The sequence below is a fragment of the Chiloscyllium punctatum genome, chromosome 20 (assembly GCF_047496795.1).
Source record: "Chiloscyllium punctatum isolate Juve2018m chromosome 20, sChiPun1.3, whole genome shotgun sequence".
In the NCBI taxonomy this organism is placed as follows: Eukaryota; Metazoa; Chordata; class Chondrichthyes; order Orectolobiformes; family Hemiscylliidae; genus Chiloscyllium; species Chiloscyllium punctatum.
In genome coordinates, this window is record NC_092758.1 from 43,355,947 (window position 1) to 43,377,254 (window position 21,308).

The following is a 21,308-nucleotide window of genomic DNA, read 5'->3' on the forward strand; positions in this document are numbered from 1 at the left end:
TAAATCAAACTTAAACAAGAAATTTGGAAGGCTAAAAAGGGGCCGTGAATTCCTATGGCAAATAGGATTATGGAGAATCCAAAGGCATTTTAGACACATATTAGGAGCAAAAGGTTAACGAGAGAGAGAAAGAATAGAGTAGGGCTGATGAAGGGCTTTTGCCCGAAACATCGATTTTCCTGCTCCTCGGATGCTGCCTGACCTGCTGTGCTTTTCCAGCACCACTCTAATCTAGACTCTGATCTCCAGCATCTGCAGTCCTTGTTTTTACTGAGAGAAAGAGTAGGTCAACTCCAAATTGATATTCAAATTGGAGTTGTGGATAATGCAGAAGGTTGTCAAAGGATGCAGCAAGATATAGGTAAGTTGGACAGAGAAATTGTAAATGGAGTTTAATGCATTAAAGAGAATGAGGGATGTATTTTGTGGTGTCAAATGCAAAAGGAAAGTATCTAGTAAATGGTAAGCCCCTTAAGAGCATGGACATACAGAGGGACCTCGGGGTACACATCCATAGTTCCCTGAAAGCAGCAACACAAGTAGTTAAGGTGGTAAAGGCGGCATACCACATGCTTGCAACTGTACAAGACTTTAGTTCGGCCACATTTGGAATACTAGTGTGAAGTTCTGGTCATCATACTATAGGACTATGGAGGCTTTGGAAAGGTACAAGAGAGACGTTGCCTGGATTGGAACGTATTAGTTAAGGAGAGATTGAACTAACACGACAGCATCAGAAGCTGAGGGACAACTTATGGAAGCATATAAAATTAGGAGTGGCATGGCTAGGGAGTCTTTTTCCAAGGTGTGGGGTGGGGGTGGTGAAGAATTTAAAAAGAGATGCTCAAGGCAAACTTTGTTTTTTTTTAAAACAGAGGGTGGTAGTTGGCCTGTAACATGCTGTAGGTGGTAGAAGTAGATCCAATAGCAACATTTGAAGCATTTAGACAGACATGAATTGGCAGGAAATATGAACCATGCCCAGGCAGCTAGTATTAGCTTTCAATGACATCATGGTTGAGACAGACATGGTGGACCAAAAGATCTGTTCCTGTGGTGTACTGTATATCCTCTCCTTTTCTTTGCAGATCCAAAACTCATTTGCCTACACTGAAATCCACTCATCAGGTTTAGCCATTTAATCTGGGAGTCTTCCCAGTTTTAAGCTTCCAGACATACTCCTTAGAATGCTGCCTATTTGCTTAAATTTGGATACAAGGCTCTCCATACCATCATTCAAATGCCCAAATCAAGTGAGGAGTGAGGGTAAAAAAAGATCCTTGCAGTACATCTCTCATCCCTTCTTACAAATACACACAATATGTTCCCATAATCTTCATCACCTGTCTCCTGCTACTCAACCAATTTTTTTAAACCCAATCAGTAATCCTCCAGCATTCCAAGGGGTTTCAAGCTTACTCAAGTGTATCAAGAACATTATCAATTGTATTTGGAAATTCCATAAATAAAACTTCTATTTCCCAGTCAACTATTTAGTGGCTTACCAAATCAGATTTAAGCATAACCTGCCATTCACAAATCTATGCTGTAATGCTCTTCACTAATAACTTTCAAAATCTTAGCGAACACCTTAAAAAAAATTATACACTGATAAAAGATAATAAAAGACTGTCATGTTACACTAGTATTTAGCCATCATTCAAGAACGGTCAACCACAAGAAGGTCTCTCACCTCTTGCCTGCCTCCGGAACAAGCCAGTGACAATGGTGTATCCTTGGTGCGTTCAGATTGCGCTTCAATATCTGCTCCTTTGTCCAACAGAATTTCTACAACGCCAACGTGACCAGCAGTAGCAGCCAAAATAAGTGGAGTAAAACCTAACCAGATGAAAAAGAGAGCCATTTTAACTGACAAAATAGCTAACTGTTTTTACGCGACTAGTCTGGTTAATAAAATAGGATTTCCACTCTGCATTCTTGAGTTCAACCATTCTGTAGTGGAAGACATCAAATGACTAAATGGGAGTTTTTGTTGGGTTACTGTACAGCACATAGTTACACTGATGAGACCCCTGTGACTTTTCAAGTAGTGAAACACTTCTGGATATCATTAGATGATTTCTGTCACTAAGAGTACTGCAAAACCCAATATCATATTTTGCTAACTATTATGAGTTAAGGGCAGGGTAACAAACAACGATCTTCCAAACAAAATCTCAAAAATATTCCCGTATTTAGATGAATACATGAAACTTCGGATATTTTAAATTCAAATCTGAATTTGAAAGCATCCCACAATGCATTGTATCAATCAAACAGTAGTGAGGTTTATGCTCACTCATTTCGTAAGGTTCCATATATAGCTAGTAGGTAAAATTTCAACTCCTTGCTAAATAGTTATACTAAACTACAGACTTCTCAAAACAGAATGTCAAGATTTGCTTACCAATTCAATAATCAAAATGACTAACTCCAAAAGATCAGATGGGGTGCAAAGTAAATATCAATATAACAGTTTAATCAAGGAACAATCTCTAGATGGATGAGTCACCAATACGGTTTAAAAAAATGGTGGAATCTGCACACCCTTCTAGAGATAATGGCCACAGACAACACATGCCAAACATCTGAACTGATCATGTTTCCTAGCCCTGGTTGGAGAGTTAAGAGCTTTACTTTGCACAGTCCAGTAAAGCAGCTCTGCTTAGAGAAAGGAGTTGGAGTGTCTGTTAAAATAGTGAGATGAAATAATGTGGAATGAAAATCTTGCGGAAGCTGAACACTAGTATGAACGCATTTGGTCAGTGGTCTGCTTCCATGCTTTAAAGCATACAAAGATATTGTACATAAGTAGCCTAACTGCTTTCTAATCCTCCCTGTGTCCTAACACAAAGGTATAAAGGTCAGATTTACAGCTGTAAAAAAAGTCTTCATATTTCAACTACCAATAAACACCCCAATTACTCAAAAGCAGTTTCAAGTCACATAAAGAAAGGGTAGCATAATGGTAATATTAGTGGACAAGTGTTCCAGATGCCACAACTAATGTTCAGGTGGGAGAAGTACAAATCCCATCAAGACAGCGAAGAGAAATTAAATCCAAATAATTAATCTAAGTGGAATAAAACCATCCTATTTTGAAAAAAATCATCTGTTGTACGTGTCACTGGCTGGGCGTTTATTGCCCAAACCTACTTGGGTTTGAGAAGGGGTTGTGAGCTGCCTTCTTGAACCACTCCATTTTATTTTTGTCGGTAGACTCATCATGCTGTAAAGAGGAATTTCCAGGATTTTGACACAAATACTGAAGGAGCAAGGATGTTTTCCAATTCAGTCCTGGAGGGGAAATTACAGGTGGTGTTGCTCCATGTATCTGCTGTCCTTGTCCTTCTATTGTTGTAGTTGTGGGTTTTGAAGATGCTGTTTAAGTAGCCTTGTTGAATTTCTGCAGTGCATCTTGTAGTACACAGAACTGTCACTAAACATCAACTGCAGAGACACAGAATGTTTATGGCTATAATGCTAATCAAGCAAGCTGCTTTGCTCTGGTTGGGTTTTTATAACAACCGGCAATAGTTTCAGTCATTGTCGAACTTTTAAATCCAGATTTTTGCTGAAGTCAAATTCCACTATTTGCCAAGGCAGGACTTGAACTGGTGTCCATAAAACCACAAGATGGAGGAACAGAAGTAGGATATTCAGCCCATTGTGTCATTCAGAGAGATCATGGCTGAACTAATAATCCACAACTCTGCTCTGCTACTTTTCCTCCAAACCACTGATTCCTTTACTGATTAAATATCTTTCATCTCAGCCTTTAATATACTTAAATGACTGAACCTCAACAGCCCGAAGGTAAAGAATTCCACAGATCCACTACCCTAAGAAATTGTCCTCATCCCTGCAATAAGTGTGAGACCCCTTACTAAGATTATGCCCTCTTTCAGAGACTTTCCCACAGAGAAATAATCTTACCACAGCTACCAACTCCTCCAAGAATTCTGCATCTTTCATTAAGGCCGGCTTTCATTTTTCTATATTCCAACAAGTACAGACAAGTACAATTTACTCAATCTCTCTTCACACTACAATCACTATACCTAGTATCTGCCATTCAAACCTTCCATTCCCCAAGAACACTATCTGGCTCCCTAGATAACTAAATCAGTGATAATACAACAATGCCACTACCATGATGATTAAATTAATGAATATTCAAAACTTCCGCTTTATTTAATGACCTTGAAAGACATCTAACCTCCTTACCCAATTTGCCTTACATGCATATTCCTTCCAAAAAGTCAAGCAGATTTATGCTTATAAAAGTAATAAATAATTCTCTCAAACTATGAATATGATTTTTCACTAAAGTGGACTGCATGCAAACTCTCACCTGAACTCAGTAGCTTCAAAAGCTTGTTTTATGAATTCCATTAAACAAAAGATTATCCAAGTGTGAAACTAGTCCATACCTTTTTTATCTCTATGTTCAATATTAGCACCACGAGCTATTAAAACTGAAACAAGTTCTTCATGTCCCCCAGCACAAGCCAACGTTAATGCTGTATCGTGGTTACTCTCCGTCTAAGTAGAAAGACAGCACATTCAGCAATGTAGGTACAATTAAGTGCATAATACGGATTCAAATATTCAAAGCAAGGAATAATATTTATACCTGTCATGAAGACACAGGAAAAACAAATAAAAAGCCTTTGCGCCCTGCAAAACTGTGCTTATTAAGAGCTTGGTTCTTCATCTACTTAAGTAATGCATTGCAGCATTTCCCCAATATCCCCAGATTCATTTAGTACCCAAGTACTTGTTGATGTTTTACCATCTTATACTTCATTGCACTAGTTATGTTCACTAATACAGTCCAATTTCGAAGTCTTTTTCGGTTTCTGCTGGAAGCATGAATTGACAAATTCCCAAGACCTGCTGGATTTCAGCCAGCAAAATAGTTAATGCATTAGTTTTAATTCACCAAAACCTGACTAGAAATTATATAATCCAATCATTTATTTAAACAGGGAGGTGGGCAGTTTCCTGTTTCACAGCTGTCAGAGAGAAAATGTTAAAAGTTTAATATCTATTAAAAAGGCATTGCAAAGCACTTGGATAAGTTCAAGAAATTGGGCAGGGCCAACATGGTTTTGTCAAAGGAAAATCATTTAGCTTAGTTATTGGAATTCTTTGAAGGAGTAACTTGTGCTTGAGGTAAGGAGGAACCAGTGCATGTACTGTACTTTAATTTCCAGAAGGCACTTGATAAAAGTGCCACAATAGAAGGTGATTGCAGAAAATAAATGCTTATGCATATGCTGGCAATAAGTCTAAAGTGGTATGGCACCAGCATCAGTGCTGGGGTTTCAATTCTTTATATTTTAGATAAACGACTTGGATGAAGGGGCTGATTTTATCATTAGTAAATCTAGCCGAGTTATGAAGAAGACATAAGGTGTCTATAAAAGGAATACAGAAGGTTACGAGAATAGGCAAACATCTGGCAAATGGAGTACAATGTAGAAATGTGTGAACTTGTCCATTTTGGCAGAAAGAACAAAAGAAAGCATATTATCTAAATGGTGAGAAGATGCAAGGCTCTCAGATGCAGAGATTTGGGTGTCCTGGTGCATGAATCACAGAAACTTAAAAATGTGTTGCTGGAAAAGCGCAGCAGGTCAGGCAGCAAAGAAACAGGAGAATCAACGTTTCGGGCATAAGCCCTTCTTCAGGAATCTGGCTTACGCCCGAAACGTCGATTCTCCTGTTTCTTTGATGCTGCCTGACCAGCTGCGCTTTTCCAGCAACACATTTTTAAGCACTGATCTCCAGCATCTGTAGTCCTCACTTTCTTCATGAATCACAGAAAGTTAGGATGTAAGTATAACAAGTAATCAGGAAAGCTAATAGAATATTATGGTTTATGGAGAGGGGAATTGACTGCAAGAGTAGGGGGGGTGATGGTTTAGTTCGATACTAGTGAGACAGCATCTGGAGTACAGTACTGATCACTATACTCAGGAAAGGATTTAATCCCTTGGAAGCACTCAAAGTTTACTAGACTAATAAGCTGAATGAATGGGACTGCCTTCTGAGAAAAGGCTTGACCTATATACACTGCAAATTATGAAATTAGAGGTGTGATATTCAAAACCATGCAAGAGATTGAGGGGATTTGATGGGTGGATGTCGAAAGGATACTTCCTCTTGTGAAAGAATCCAGAATGAGTGGTCATAAAGAGGGAGTTTTTAAAATTAAAATCTCACTGTTGAATACCTTTGAAATTCCATTCCTCAAAAGGAAGCAAATGCAGAATCTTTAAACAATTTTAAGGCAGAGGTTAGATTAGACTCTTGATTATCAAGGGGATGAAAGATTATCAAAGATATGCAGTAATGTACATGTTAAAATCAGATCAGCCATGATGTTATTAAGTAGTGGAGCAGGCTCAAGGTGGACTTCTCATTCCTGAAGAAGGGCTTATGCCCAAAACATCAATTCTCCTGCTCCTCGGATGCTGCCTGGCCTGTGTTTTTCCAGCACCACATTTTTCAACTCTGGTACTCCAGCATCTGCAGTCCTCACTTTCTCCTACTCTTGTTCCTCATTTGTTTGCTCATTTGTCTAAAATGTCTTGCTATTTGCATGGCATGCATATGCATTAGCTTTGTGATTCATATACAAGGACACCCAGACCCCTTTGAAAGCCAACATTCATTACCAAGTTTCATTATTTCAAAAAAGTCTGCCTTTGTAATATTACTATGAGAAAATTTGGATGCATTATGTTCAGTCCCCCATTGGGATACTTTTAAACAACCTGTATGGATATATTATTACATCTCTTGAGTAGGCAGGACTTCATTCAAAACCTCCTGGCTCAATTGTAGGAATACTATCATTGCATCACAAGAGCCCTCTAGTCCCCTCATCTAAATCACTAAGATATAGATTTTAAGTAGCTAAGACTCAAGCACTGATCCCTGCAGTGCTATGAATTACTGATTCCTAATCCAAAAAAAGACACATTCACTCATGTGTGCTGTTGGTTAACTACTCTACTATTCATTCTAACATCTTAGCTCTAGCTCTGTGCACAAACTTTACTATGACAGCTTACTGAATTGCAAACCAAAATATACTACATGCACTGCTTCCCCTTACCCACTGTACGAGTTACTTCCCCGAACAAAAAAAAAAGTCTTGTCAAGCAATATTGCCCTACAAGAAAGTCACACAGCATATAACATGAATAGGCAGAGTCCAAGTGTTTGATATCAAACCCTGAACAGTCTACAGTGCTTCCCCAATGCCACCAGGCTAATTAGCCACAAATCACGAAACATGAAGACAAACCATTTAAAATTGTTATATCACAAGCTTCAACCATTTATCTTGAACTGTATAAATTTATAAAAATGTTCCGTAATTTGCTATTTGACAAACCATTTCCTGCTCAATTACACGTTTTTAGAATATTTACCTGTGCGTCAATTTCAACTGAAGGATAGAGAGGCAGCATTGATGAAGGAGAAACAACTGGACTGGGAGTTTGAGTCCGAGGCTGAGGAGTAGGGGGTGTTGTAGTGTGGGAAGAAGCATTCGGTCCAGAAGGCATTCTACTACTCACTGCTGCAAAACAAAATCAGTTGTCATTTCCTCAAAATGAGAAAGAACTACAGAGTTTGTTAGGTTGGTACAAGCCTCCATCTAGATCAAGCACATTTTACAAAAGGAGATTATGTAACAGTACCACTTGCAATATTCTGGAAATGTAACCTAGATGAAAATAATTAAGTAAAACTCAAATATCATTTCGTTTAAGATGTAATAAAGACAAATTTAACATCGCCAACAGTACCCCAATATTTTACAGAGATATTACATCATGCCTAAATAAGAAAGTGAAATATTTGGCAAAGAAAATTGAAAATTGCTCACTTAAGTAGTTAATAATTTTGAACTACAGTCCAAGTCGTTTCAAAGATGCCAACCTGTTAGCTTTGGCCCTCAAAAAACCCCACTGAGCTTATCAAATGAAAAACTGTTTCAAGATTCAAATTATGAAAATAAAAATGTTGACCATATAAACAGAACATACAAAACAGAACGATATTCTACAAGTGAAGATTTAAGTTGTAGAATTGTTCAGTTCCAGACTCTTTCTTCGCTTTAATGAGGTTTCAATTAGTCTGGATAAGCAAAATTAAATTAAAACAAAAAATTAATTACTTCAAAGATTGGAAGGCTAAAGGGTCTTGAATATTTCATAGACATTCTAATCAGGTACTAGAAGCAATTGAAGTGATTTTTGGTGGTTTAACGTGGAGTAATCCCAAACAAATTCATATTAGGCAATTTTTCTAATTATCCATCCTTGTCAAATGCCGATATTAGCTAAGTCACTGTTAGTTAAACATAGTTTTAACAAGGCTCTACAAGAATTTTCAGTAAATTGGTTCCATGAAACTCCTAACTCCTTCAAATGAACTTAATTTCTTCTTGACTGAGTAGGAGCAATTAGTGCCCAACTCCAAATGTTCGAAGAAATAGAGTGAAAACTAGATAAAACCTGATAGAATGGGAGTCTCTACTCCACATAAGGGAAGAGTGTTGAATATTTAAGGTTGTGACAGAGTCCAGGTTTGCTATGTAATTCTACTTCAATTTCACTTCAGTCTGCATTTCAAATTCCGATGACATCAGAGTAAAGGACTCTTTCACTTCCTGATTGAATAAACTCGATCTTAGAAAAAAAATATGCTCACAAATCTGGATGAGTGGAAGGACAAAAAGGTGCTCAGAGAGAGTGCTTAATTCGGCCTGTTAATCAAACTTTGTTCACGGAGGGTGATCTACAGGATGGTGAACTTTATATATTGTAGGTTTCCAGTTTAGTTTTATTTACACTATTTTGCAACAATATATTTTCTTTTATAATTACAGCAATGAAAAATTTCCCAAGAAAGTTCTTCCATGTAAAGGTTTTCTTCTCAGGTGGAAATATTGTTTGGATGAAATAGTTTATCTCAATTCCCCCACCTATGTAGGTGGAAATAGTCCAACTAAAGTAGTTGGCCAGGAGTAACCCAATGAGAAACAATTGCTGACATTTCCAGTTGCTATCCTGGTGTCATGCATTATTCCTGAAGGTCATGTGGTAAGCCAACACAAAACATTTGAAACCATTTCTATAATTATGCAAAGGTTAAGTGCAAAACTATTGTGACTCAGTCATTATTTGTATAGAAACAGACCTCCCACAAATCATTCAACATTTAGCTGTACAATTTACAAATTGAAAAAATGGGATCCCAATGATTCAGTAGACTGACGGACAATTTCGTGGACTATAAAGACAAAATGGCACTAATTTTCACTGTAGTCTTTACAAAGTTCAGATACATACTTGCTGGAAGCACTACAATGATACCTTAATGCTTCAACATATTGGGGCAGGGCAATAGATAATAAACAGCTTAACGTCGAGTAAAGCTAAAACAACTATCATTCCCATTTTTGATCATTACCTGGCAATAGGATATACCTTCTAGATAGTGAATTCAGGATTTTGTTGCTGCCTGTGGTCAAACATCATGCCAATATTCATCACCAGACAAGAAGAATGGTCACTTAAGGCATCAAGATTTCAGCAATTTGGAGCAATATTGCCCCAGGAAAATAGGTTTCCAGAAACAGTATGCCTGGACTTGTTTTTTTTTGGGAGGGGAGAAGCATTTAAATTATGGGAATGAACTTGGCTTTTTCCTTTTATTTCCCTAATTTTCTCCCCTTAATTTTTAAGGCAGTCACACAAAATCATATATGGGTAGTTCCAATTCAGCTCAGTTAATAATACACTTGATGCAAGGTTTATATACTCCAGGATTTAAGCAGATAATCTAGGTACCAAGTCACCCAGACACTAAAGAGCTACAGGAGTTGGAAATGCAACCTTTTAAATGAGATGCTAAACTTACCCAACTTCCTGTCCACATAGGAAACAGCATTACTTGCTTGCAAAATTGCCTTTAAACTAAAAGCAACTGCCATTTCACTTTTATTTATGGTAGGAGAGTTTTTTTGTTCTGTAAATTGGCTGCTGTGTTTGAATTAGTGTATTAACATGTAGAAAATGCCCATCAAGGCTCTCCTCCCAAAAATGTTCCACATTTTGAAGTCCTTTGCTTCAACAGGACATTGCCAATTCTTTTTGTCATCTTATCCAGAATAACATGCACCATCATGACTAGTTGATCATGCAGAGCTTTACAGGTGAGTCCCAACATATCTAATTCTAGATGGTCAAGTGTGCATTTCCACAACAAAGGTACCAAGAGCTAAGAATTAGTATTCTTGTTGATTCATGCCTCATTATGCAAATTATTCACAGTTGCTAATTTCGGCAAATTTAGCATAATGCAAGAGGTTTTTTTAGGATACAAACTTGTCCAGCCAGCTATGAGGAAGGTGAAATGAAAAAACATATAACAAAGTTCCTGGACTTCAAGAGGTCTCCAATAAAGGACTACATAAGAGACACTTGTACAAATTAAGCCACTGAATAGATTACAAGCTATGAGCAAACTGAAGTGCAGTTATAAAAGGGAGCTAGATTACAAGATTGAGTAGGGAAATACAATACACCACAGCTGGTAGCAGGATCCCTCACGTTTCCTGTACTGGTGACTAATTACAACAGCCGTTAAACATGCAGATGACACTAAGCAATGAAGCAGTGGAGATGTTAGAAAGAATTCAATGCCACAGAGAATTGAGACCAGAGAAGCTCAATAGAGCCAAGTGCAAGGCAATGCATAACTGAAGTGAAGATGGGACAGAATATACTATTAGAGGAGGTCAATGAGTTGAAAGAGATATAGAGATGATTGTTAATTCAACACTTGTTCAAGTAATGCCAACACCAATAATGCAGATTGACAGTGGGATAATGCTGCTGTATCAGGTGAATTCAAATCTCCAGAAATTCAAGCTGAAATTGTATAATTCTCCCATTTATCCTACACATGTGCTCATTGTCATGCAAGGCTAGTAATCCATAACCCTTGGAGAATGTGTAATGTGTCGAGGTTGATTCCAATCAATGACGGTGGAGGGGAAAATACTATAAGAAATGGCTTCCTAAACTAAGCTTCCTTGGCCAAAAGAAAACTTGTAAACGAAGCAAATGAAAATTTCAATGCTGGCCCTGCTGGCCTGGTGCAAACATCTTCACACTAGGTGATTAACAAATAGTCACAAAAGTGGTCAAAAAACCAAGATTTATTTATTAAAAAAAGATGGTGCAATTGGAAATGATTGAGCTGGGCATTCACAGACCCAGGACAAAGCACAGTTACAATAAAGGCTCCAAAAACATTTTGCAGTGCTTTTCAGAATTAAATGCTTCAAATCTCACATATGTACATGTTTTTCCTGTCGTGTTCTCAGCAGAAGTAGTATGTGAAAATATTTGTTTTAACAGTTGCTGCTGATAGCAGATTTATGCGTAAAGTGCATAATTACTACAAACTGAAAAAAATCTTAATCATTTTTTTCCAAAAAGTCTGCTGATGGCAAGAATCTCATTAATAAAAGATTAGACATGTGAAGTTAAAAAGAAAGCTCATTTGCAAGTTAAAAGAACTAAATTACCTTCTCAGCTTTCCATGAAAGATCGCAAACATTAGGAATAAATGTTGAAAGCACACTTTTTTGAAACTTAGTTACTGTTAGAAAATGCTACACAACAGCCAATTTACACAAATTCTCCTATAAACAACAAGTAACTACAGATCGTTTTGGCATCATTGGAGATAAATGCAAAGGAACCTCAATTATTCAGCTTTACATTATCTGAATATCCAATTATCTGGCAAGATTGCAAGGTTCGATGCTTGGTTAAACTAGGTTAACCGACATTCAATTAACCAGACAAAATACTCCCTGCCTGTGCCCTGTGGATAATCTAAGCTCCTTTGTATTGACCAGAACAGGAAAAAAATAGCAACTGAACAAAAAAACTTAATACTCCAGCTCGGTGACAGGAAGATGGTGTTCAAGTTGGGACCCACAGACCCTAGGCCTTCTGGAACTGCAGGGTTAAAAACTGATTTAGAGTCTGTTTGCCTGGTCCCGTTCAAACATCATTTCAGTAGCATTCTATTTCTATCAGAGTGCACTAAAATTATTTAAGATCATTTCCTTTGGAGGACGGATATTACCTTTTCTGATTTAGGAGAGTATATGACCCAGGATGCATTTATATTGTTGCAAAGTTACCACCTTGCACAACAAAAAGGCTGTTGATCTAAAAGGGTCGCCACTCAATTGCTACATATTAAAACAGTTAAGTTTTATTTTTGTTCTTTTGCAACAGACCCTTGTCCTTCCCATTTTGGATGTCATCTACCAGCTCATTTACTTTAAATATTCTGAATTTTCAGTCAAGTGACCATTCTTCATACACAAGACCAAACAGATTACACAAACGACATAGGGATAATCACACCTGGACATCGCGTTCTCAGATAATACTCAAACATGCATTTTCTAGCAAAACACACAACAGCAACCAAGTGGCAGAATACTGGCAAATTTAATTTCAGTTTCCAGGCAAAACACTGCTGCAAAAACAACAGTTCATTTTAGAAGAACGTGCAATTTGAGAGATTCAGAGAGACAAAAAAAAGGGTGTTAAAATGCATCACAAAGATTTGAAAACCATAAGTAATAGTTCAGCATAGCACCAGGTTCTTATAATATTTGCACAATTGGGCCCCAGTTTTACTCCTTGAATAGTAATGGTATAGGCAAATATGAGAACAGCAGAGTTATTAAAATCTTAACTTTCAACCTTTAGAATGGGACCAGCTGAAGACTGATAGGTGGAAAAGCTCTTTTGACAGTTCACATTAATAGTCCTGAGTGAAATTAACCTGACTTGATTCTGCTCAAACTGAGTCAGCATGAAGCACAGCATAAAACTATACCTAAATTCAGCAATCTCATTTCAAAATGGGAGAATGAGTAGCACTGGAAGTATCACACTGGCCAAGTAGTGAGTGCTCTTCCAATGTCAAGGCTAAGGAACAGAACTAGTAGAGAATGGAGAGAGGCTTTGCAGAAACTTTTCAATGCAAACTGCTGATTTCTATGAGGAGATAAATTCAGCTAAGTAATCAGAACAATTAAAAGGAAAAACACATTTGTACAGCATTCTACCTTAACACAAGGCAGAGTCCTTAAGGCAACTTTTCATTGCTGGTTTCAACTCTGTTAGCTATATGAGGTAATCAAGAGGACAAATACTTTCAAGTGAGAATCCCTCCACCTACAGGGGCAAGAAGTTAATTGTTAAAATTCAACTGCTATTCATGCCAAGATTTGTATACAGCATAATTCAGTTTTAAGTCAAAACATTTGAATATTTAAAAACTGATAACCCACTAAGTGACAACTTCAAAGTCCAAATTAATGGATTCACAATGTATTTAGCACACAAAACAAATTACTTAAAATTACAACAGAAAAAAGCCAAAGTCAAAGTGTTGCTCTCAAGGTGTCAGGTTGCTTTAAGATTTAATTATGAAAGGGATTTTACTTGCAGCAGATTTCCAATATAATACTAAGGTATCATAACACCACCACTAGATGCCACTATTGCAGTATACCACTGCAGCAACAGCGTAGTTTTAAAATGCAAACATCTACCAACACCTAGTTAACAGCTAAGAAATTCAATAAGATCAAATCTCAATTATACACTATGAAGAGAAAATCCAACTGAATATGAAAAACAAATCAGTTATGAAAACTATACTAGTTTTTCAAAAATGTCAATTGATCATATTTGAAATTGCAAGCCAAATTTTACACCTCAGGCTAATTTAAATAGTTCACTAAATATCAAATAAAATCAAGCAGAAAACCAGTTTTGAAATTGCAAAATAAAGTGTACCACTGTGACTACCCATTTCCTTTACATTTGTTTAACCACTTCAAATTAACAAAATACTTGAAAGATGGGATCTATGATTGTAATTAATATCCCCTTTAACTTGTTTTATTTCAATCCTCTTGTTGGTGCAAAATTTCATAAATAGGATTTATCATGATAAATACAAACCATCACTAAGACCATACGCTAGCCTTTGACATCTCCAATAAATAAATTCAACACCTTAAATACAGCAAGTATTCACCAGAGTCAACAAAATAGCTGTATTATCATTTTCAAAAAAGATATTCTATCAGGTGACAAATTTAAATTCCCAAGAAAAGTCTAAGATGAGGCTGATTCAAGATTAAACATTTAAAGTGATGCCCATTTTAGAAAAGTAAACCGTTTTCTATCATACACAGAGATACTTGTGAAGTTGAGTTCAAATCACTTTGGTTCATATTCTAAAGGATAAAGTATTTTGACTGGAGAATGGCAACATGTTACAAAAATCTTTGAAACACAGCCGGAATTTGAAATAGGAAGGTCAGTACTAGTTTCTTAATGTCTATCGTTTTTGATTTTGAACTCTTACTGGAAGCACTGCAATTATGCTGAACTGCTGTCTTAATGTAAAAGAACTTCACTGTTCACTTTTAGTAAAGGAAAGGACAACTATTTGTAACAGCTACTTCATGTAAATGTAAACAAGATTGGTAGGCTGAAATTATTTGGAAGTTATTTCTTTTATTATCTATTATTGGTATTTTTTGTACTGTGGCAATCAGATTGCAAATGGAGCAAAGCCATAGGTATAAAATCATCATTTGGAAGTGGTTGCTTAACTATAGGTGGATCTGGACTTCTGATTTTTCACATCAAAGTGGTACTGGCTTTGCAGTGATAAAACCAAGATAAAACTACCCAAGTTATTTGTTTTAGCTTGATGTGATTTAAACCACTGTATGACAAAGGTCAATAACATTTGATAGACGAGTTATTAATCATTTGCAAAAAAGGTTAAGGGCAGAACAAATGTGAAAAATTGAGATTCTGACCCATGCATTAACACATCTGATTGACAAAACAGGCCAACTTTGAGCAATAAAAGTTCTGATTATGTCTTAAAGCTAAATGTATAATGTTTGAACTTAATTTCAAATGTGTTTATCCCTTATCTGCAAGCCCATTTTATTTTTCATTTAAAGAGACGAAGCATTAATAAAATTACAAGGAAATATTACATGAAGCTTATGGAAATCTGAAGTTAAAAATGTGCTAAAAATGCACAGCCATGTAAACAAGCATCTGACAGAAAAATAAGCCAACTGGAGAAGATTAACCTCCATTAGGACTATTCAATTGTGAACAAGAATCACTCAAAACATGAGTCTTACTTTCTCTTTCAGATGATTATTTCCTCTGCACTTTCAGTATATATAGTTCAAATATCAAGAATTAATTTGAAAGGTATTAGTTAGTTGGTTTATGCAGCCTTACTATTACAGTAGTTTCATTAAAGCATTAGTGTGCTGTTAAACTATAGTTGTTTATCAATGGATCTAACAAAAAGTCCATTTGTACCTAAAAGCTAGTAGGTATGAGCAAAGGTAAAAAGGTAAAGTTGACCAATTCTGAACCCACCTGCCATGATGTCATCAAGAGTGTCAGTTAGCGTCTGCGCTGGAGTTGCAACCATTAATCCATCAGGTGCTTGAGCTAAGAGTCCCTGTCCAAGTCCAGCAAGTTGTGCCTGTCCTAACAAAGGCTGGTTCACAATTACTCGCTGTAGATCAGGTACATTAGTGATAGGATAAACAGAACTAGTAAAGTTTGGAGACACTTGAGTTGCTAAAGGTTGGATAGGAACAAACCCCATTTGGGTTGCAGGTGGCTGCTGCTGGCCATCTCTGTGCAAGATGGTGTCCACCTGAGGCAACTTTGAAAAGTCTTCCTCCGGCAGACAGTCACCAGTCCCCACCTGAGGGAACAGTCCTCCATGTGGACATTGCTGCTGTTGTTGCTGGAGCTGAAGTGTCTGCTGTTGACCCTTGGCTTCCAAGTACTCTTTGGTAAACTGCTGCTGAGTTTTCAGCTGCAATTCCCTTTCAACTTTTTGCAGCTCTTTCAAAATCTTTTTCTTCTTCTGGACTTGCTCTTCTCTGCTTTTTTTAAGTTCTTCTATCTTGTCTTTGGTTAAAGTGTCTCCCTGAATCAACTCTAGTGACTTCAATTGTGCCTTCTCAATTGCGTTAATTCTTTGTCCCAGCTCTGTCAGCTTGCCTTCCGTCTCTTCCACAATGCATTCTAAAGGCTGGTATTCGTGGAAGGGCTGGACATCCTGTTCCGCTACCTGCAGGGGACTGGACTTCTGCTTGGATGTACCTAAGCACACGAAAAATGTTTGAAAAAAATGCCATGCAAAAATTACTTACCCATGTGAAACCAGTGTAAACTTTTCACCACTTTGTGGCTTTTATTCAGTCTAGCACTGAACATAAACTATTCTATATTTGCTTTGTTCAATCTAAAGTATTTGCATTCCAGATATCAGTTTTGCAAGGTATCTGAAATTATTTGCCATGATTTTTGTCTCAGTGCAAGAGGAAAAGGAAAAACATTATACAAAACAGTCTCCCATCATGATATTTCTAGAAAATGTTAAGCTTGGATTTAGTGGGAAAATGCAAAAAATAGTAAGATGACTGCAATATTAAGACTTTTTAAAAATGTAGTATTATTAATATCATTTTAAATGATTATTCATTCTGATGTTTGAATGCTACACCTATATAAAATTAGAATTTCCAGTAATAACAGTTAACAGAATCAAACTAATCTTGGCTCATAGGAAAAAGTAAAAAGCTGCCAAATATGGCATCAGTAGGAAATCAAATTTTCTGAAGCACATTTACACTTGGGACCATTTCTGTCCAATAAGAGATAACCAATGCAACTAAAAGTTGTTACCTGAAGAAACCTGTGCCAATGACAAACTTGAAATTTCCCAATTTCCATTTTAATTTTGATTTGAGTTGGTAAACCAAATTAGCCACTAGATAAATTATAATTATCCATCAAAATAAGATTTATATTATGTAATGATTTGGAAAAAATATTCTTGCTTTTCTAGATTTCTTTAAAAGACTTCTACAATAGAAATCAAATATATTTTGGATATTATCAATTTTCAGTATTCTCCATATGTTGATGCCACATGGAAAGAGAAGATAGTGATGTACAAATATATAAATATTTGTGTCACTGAATTAAATCACATTATACTATTTCAAGACAAGTGAATTTCCTTTGATGTTCCATAGTTTCATGCAATAATATCTGTGCTAATATCAAATAGTGTGTCAAGCATAACCTCTATTGTTTTTTTTAAAAAAAAAGAGTGGGTGATCTTAGCTGGAGTAGCAGGAACATTATCCACTATCTCAGGACTTAGGCTGGGGAAGGGGGTGGGGGGGGGGGGGGGGGGGGGTGGGGAAATACATATGTAGTAGCTGTCCTCATCAGTGATCCTGGTTATCAAGTAAACATTAGACTTGGATAGGATGAAGCTCATCTTCGATCACGAAGGAAAAGAGCATATTGATATTCCTACCTTCATCTTTATCCTAACTCACATCGGATTTTGTGCCTACATTAGTTTCCAACCCAAGATTCTTTCATGGCCTCACTAATTTTTATCTCAGCAACCTATTCAGGCCAACAATCTTCTAATTCCAGCCTCTTGGATTGTCTTGATTCTAGTTACTCCACTATTGGCAACCATTCCTACAGATCTCTTCACTCTCAGCTCAAATTCCTTCCTCATCTCTGCCTCTCCAATCTTTAAGGCATTTGTTAAAACATATTGCTTAAAAGCTTTAGATCAACTGTCCTAATATTTTCTTATGTGGCTGTCAAATTTGTGTTTCACAATGCTCCTGTGAAGCAGCTTGGGAAATTTAACTACACTAAGGTACAACTGAAATGCAAGATGTCTTTTATGCTCACAAAAATTGTTACTTGGGAAAAAAACAGCACAGTAAACCTGAACCCATGAAACTACCATCCTCTTCTAAAAAAGCAAAAATTGATTAAATATGGTAGAAACAATTTTCAGATAAGAAACTTTAGTCAATAATGAAGGTTAAAAATATATTCAGCTTTTATCTCTGAAAAGTATCCATGCATATACTGTATAATTATTTTTAAAAAGTGAAATAAGCCTGGCAAATGAGTCCACCAGTACTATGCAAGTATACCTTATATGACAGCAATCTCAAAAAAGCCAAATAGTACAGAAGGCAACTGAGAGAAAAAAAATTACTGAAGCTTCAGTTTTCTGCTTGCATTAAATTTAAAATTAATACAAATGTAGGCACGTTAGAAATTTAAAACAATCCATTAACTTATTGAACTAGGATGTTCAAGCAGAAAGGAACCCTCAAACTTTTAAATCCAATTAGGAATTATTCTGTTAAGTTTCATTTTTTGTTAATACAAAAAAAAGAACTGACAAAACTCAATTGCCTGAAAAAAAAACTGTTTTAAAATATTTGATTAGAGACAAAGACACTAACTGTCTGCTTATGCGGGTTTAAGACTTAATGCCATCATCGGATGGCCTGACCCAAAGTGAACAAATTTCTAACTTCTTATTTTTAATCAAACATGGAAATGTTCCGGCTGATAAAAATATCAGTGTAAACTTTTAAGACAGACACAAAGGTCATGTAAAAGCATTTGACAGATCTTTTGTTTGAGTGTGCAAACAATAATGCATCATTTGCCACTACATTGCATAAAAATGAGATGACATTTTTATGCAATATTCACACAAATGAAAAGATTGGCACAGCTTCATGCAGACGACACCCCTCAAATTTGACACAATGAATCAAAACTTCAAGATGAGCGGATTTCAATCATGTAGCAAAGCTGGTTTCCACATTTAAACTATGTTAATGTTGCAGGAATTCTACATTTTACATGAAAAGTGGATTTTTGAAACAATGTTTTGTAACTACAATACTCAACATATTAAACGATCCATAAGTTGTCCACTGTAATGACTTAATATTTTCACTAACAGCTGTACCAATACAAATTCCCAATCAACATTTTCCCCCAGAATTAACTAGTTTTACATAAATGCAGTTAAAGAACAGGACATGGCTGTAGAAATAATATTTGAGAAGTGTTAATTAATTGGTTTGAAAGCTAAAACATTGCTTGGAGTGTCAATCATACAATGTTTACTGTAAAGGAAGTAATAGTACAAGATGTAAAAAAAGTCTTATAAACACAAAATGACATTAAAAAGTAAAGTGGCCAACTAACTCATTATGTCAACACTATTATATGAAAATTTAACATTAAATGCGAGCGAGATGTTTTAAATTAATTGTTAACCAAGAAATGAGCAGTTTTCTTTGGTCATCTTTTATGGAAAAATGTTTAAAATTTAAATACCTCACCTAATCCAATCACCAGCTTATTATACATCAAAATCAAACACAACTAAACTTTTATGTAACTAAATTAGTGGTGTTACAATGCCAAATGTGTGATCAGTACATTAGGTTGCTAAACATATAATGCTGAATTTATTATAGTAAATTTCATGTAATTTATAGCTAAATTTATTTAAACCTCTGTCACTTAATTTATAGAACAGGAAACAGTTTGGTTTATTTTTTTAAAAAACAGGAAACTCTTCAGTAACAAAGGGAAAATTTGTTCATCATTGCTCATGATTTGAACAGTCAAAACTGCAATGTGAACAGTTACTTGTGAAGAACTGTATTAGATAGATAGCGCCATCAGTTTCAAATCATAGATCACATGAAGGAGACAAACCCGATCTCAATTTCGTGTGTTTGTTTTGAACTGGATCACCAAATGGTTTTGTTTGGTATTGCTACACCTAAGGAAATGGGACCACTTAATGTGAGTATTACAAGAGGAAGGTAGCCCAAGAGTTTTAGGGACCCAAGTCTTAAACTGTAATTGATACGATTGGTTTCTAGTTAAAGCGTAGCCATTGTGGTTAGATCAGGGGGAGCAATTTTCACATTCCCATAGAAGATCCTAACAAAATATTTGAATTACTATTAAATATACTTTTTACATAAGCACAGCAGTTAACTGTACTCACATCATTAATGAGTCTAAATCAAAATTAGGTGTTTTGCAGCTGTATGGCTCATCCTTCCAACAGATGTTTAAACCACCAATTTGAAAAAGGAATTTCGGTTAATGTAGTCTCCGGGAACATTTGTAAACAAATTATGTATCAATAATAAAAGAAAAAAAGGTAGGCTACATTGAGCTGTGCACTACAGTGGGCCCTTAATGATCACTGCTCAACTTATTTGAAAATGCGTATGCAACAAAGTATTTTGCATTCCAAGAAAAGGCCAATTACTAAGGTCAACAGGCACTGCAACAGTATATCTCTCAGACCATACATTGGCTTATAATTCCAGCTGATGCACTCGTGGAAGTGCTTTACACACTAAGCATCCTCAATTACAGAAGAAAGTGTTTAAATATAGTATGGAGTTATCTGGAACAGTTCCACCAAATGATCTGAGATCACTGTTCAGATCACCAATGAAATTGCTCAAGTGTCTTCAAGCCCTCACATCTCAGGAACTCCTGGTTGGTAAATATCTTCAAATACAAATGAGGATAGGAGAAGGTCACTGCAGAACGTAAAGAGTAGTCCTCAGATAGTAAGGCATGTCAATTCAGCAGTAGCTAGCCTTAAGATGTCTCTAAATACTAATATCCACTTACTATTTTATAAAATAGCATTCCCTTTTACTTGAAAAAACTAAGCATATCTTCACCTGGTTTCATACACTAAAAACTATTGAGGAATGCTACATTGCTGCATTTGACAGTTTATCATACAATTTTATTAGGACTGAGTTAACCACAAAAAAATTCCTTTTTAATCACTGGATACCTTGACAGACACTCATCACCAGGATTATGGCTCTAAATCTTACTCTTATGAAATTTACACAGGTAACATAGCTGATCACATCCCTACAAGGAATGATCACAATTATCTAACAGTCCTGTGGGAGAAGTTTAGGATAAGCCAAGAGACCGTCTCCTCCTTTTGTCTAACCTAACCACTGAAGTTCAGCTGTATACTCTGCTAGTGCCATGTGATCTTTCTAGTTATATTCCAGCACATTATATTTCTCTCCGATGTCATGTGAGAAACACTAAAATTAGGGCAACATTTGCAATGTGTTTCATCATACAGAATGCCTGCCTTCCCACAATTCTTCCCTCCATTTCCTGCCCACTTCGAGGTGTCTCAGCAATCAAGACAGGTTTTGGCATAAAACTGAGTCTTGGAAGGTTGATTCTTTTCCATTTTTCCCT

The 21,308-nt window shown here is 36.2% G+C and overlaps 1 protein-coding gene across 16 annotated transcripts in view; it reads right to left on the minus strand.

The window, feature by feature from the left end:
• ankhd1 (ankyrin repeat and KH domain containing 1) overlaps nucleotides 1-21,308 on the minus strand; it is a 155,315-nt gene that overhangs the window by 36,436 nt on the left and 97,571 nt on the right. For 9 of the 16 annotated variants that reach the window (XM_072590799.1, XM_072590805.1, XM_072590804.1 and 6 more), the window contains 4 exons: nucleotides 15,552-16,292; nucleotides 7,449-7,597; nucleotides 4,434-4,545; nucleotides 1,694-1,839 (listed from right to left, as the gene is read on the minus strand). In XM_072590799.1, coding sequence (XP_072446900.1) covers nucleotides 1,694-1,839; nucleotides 4,434-4,545; nucleotides 7,449-7,597; nucleotides 15,552-16,292 — 1,148 coding nt within the window. The remainder of the gene's footprint in view (nucleotides 1-1,693; nucleotides 1,840-4,433; nucleotides 4,546-7,448; nucleotides 7,598-15,551; nucleotides 16,293-21,308) is intronic. The other 7 variants (XM_072590811.1, XM_072590803.1, XM_072590796.1 and 4 more) reach the window with 3 other exon arrangements.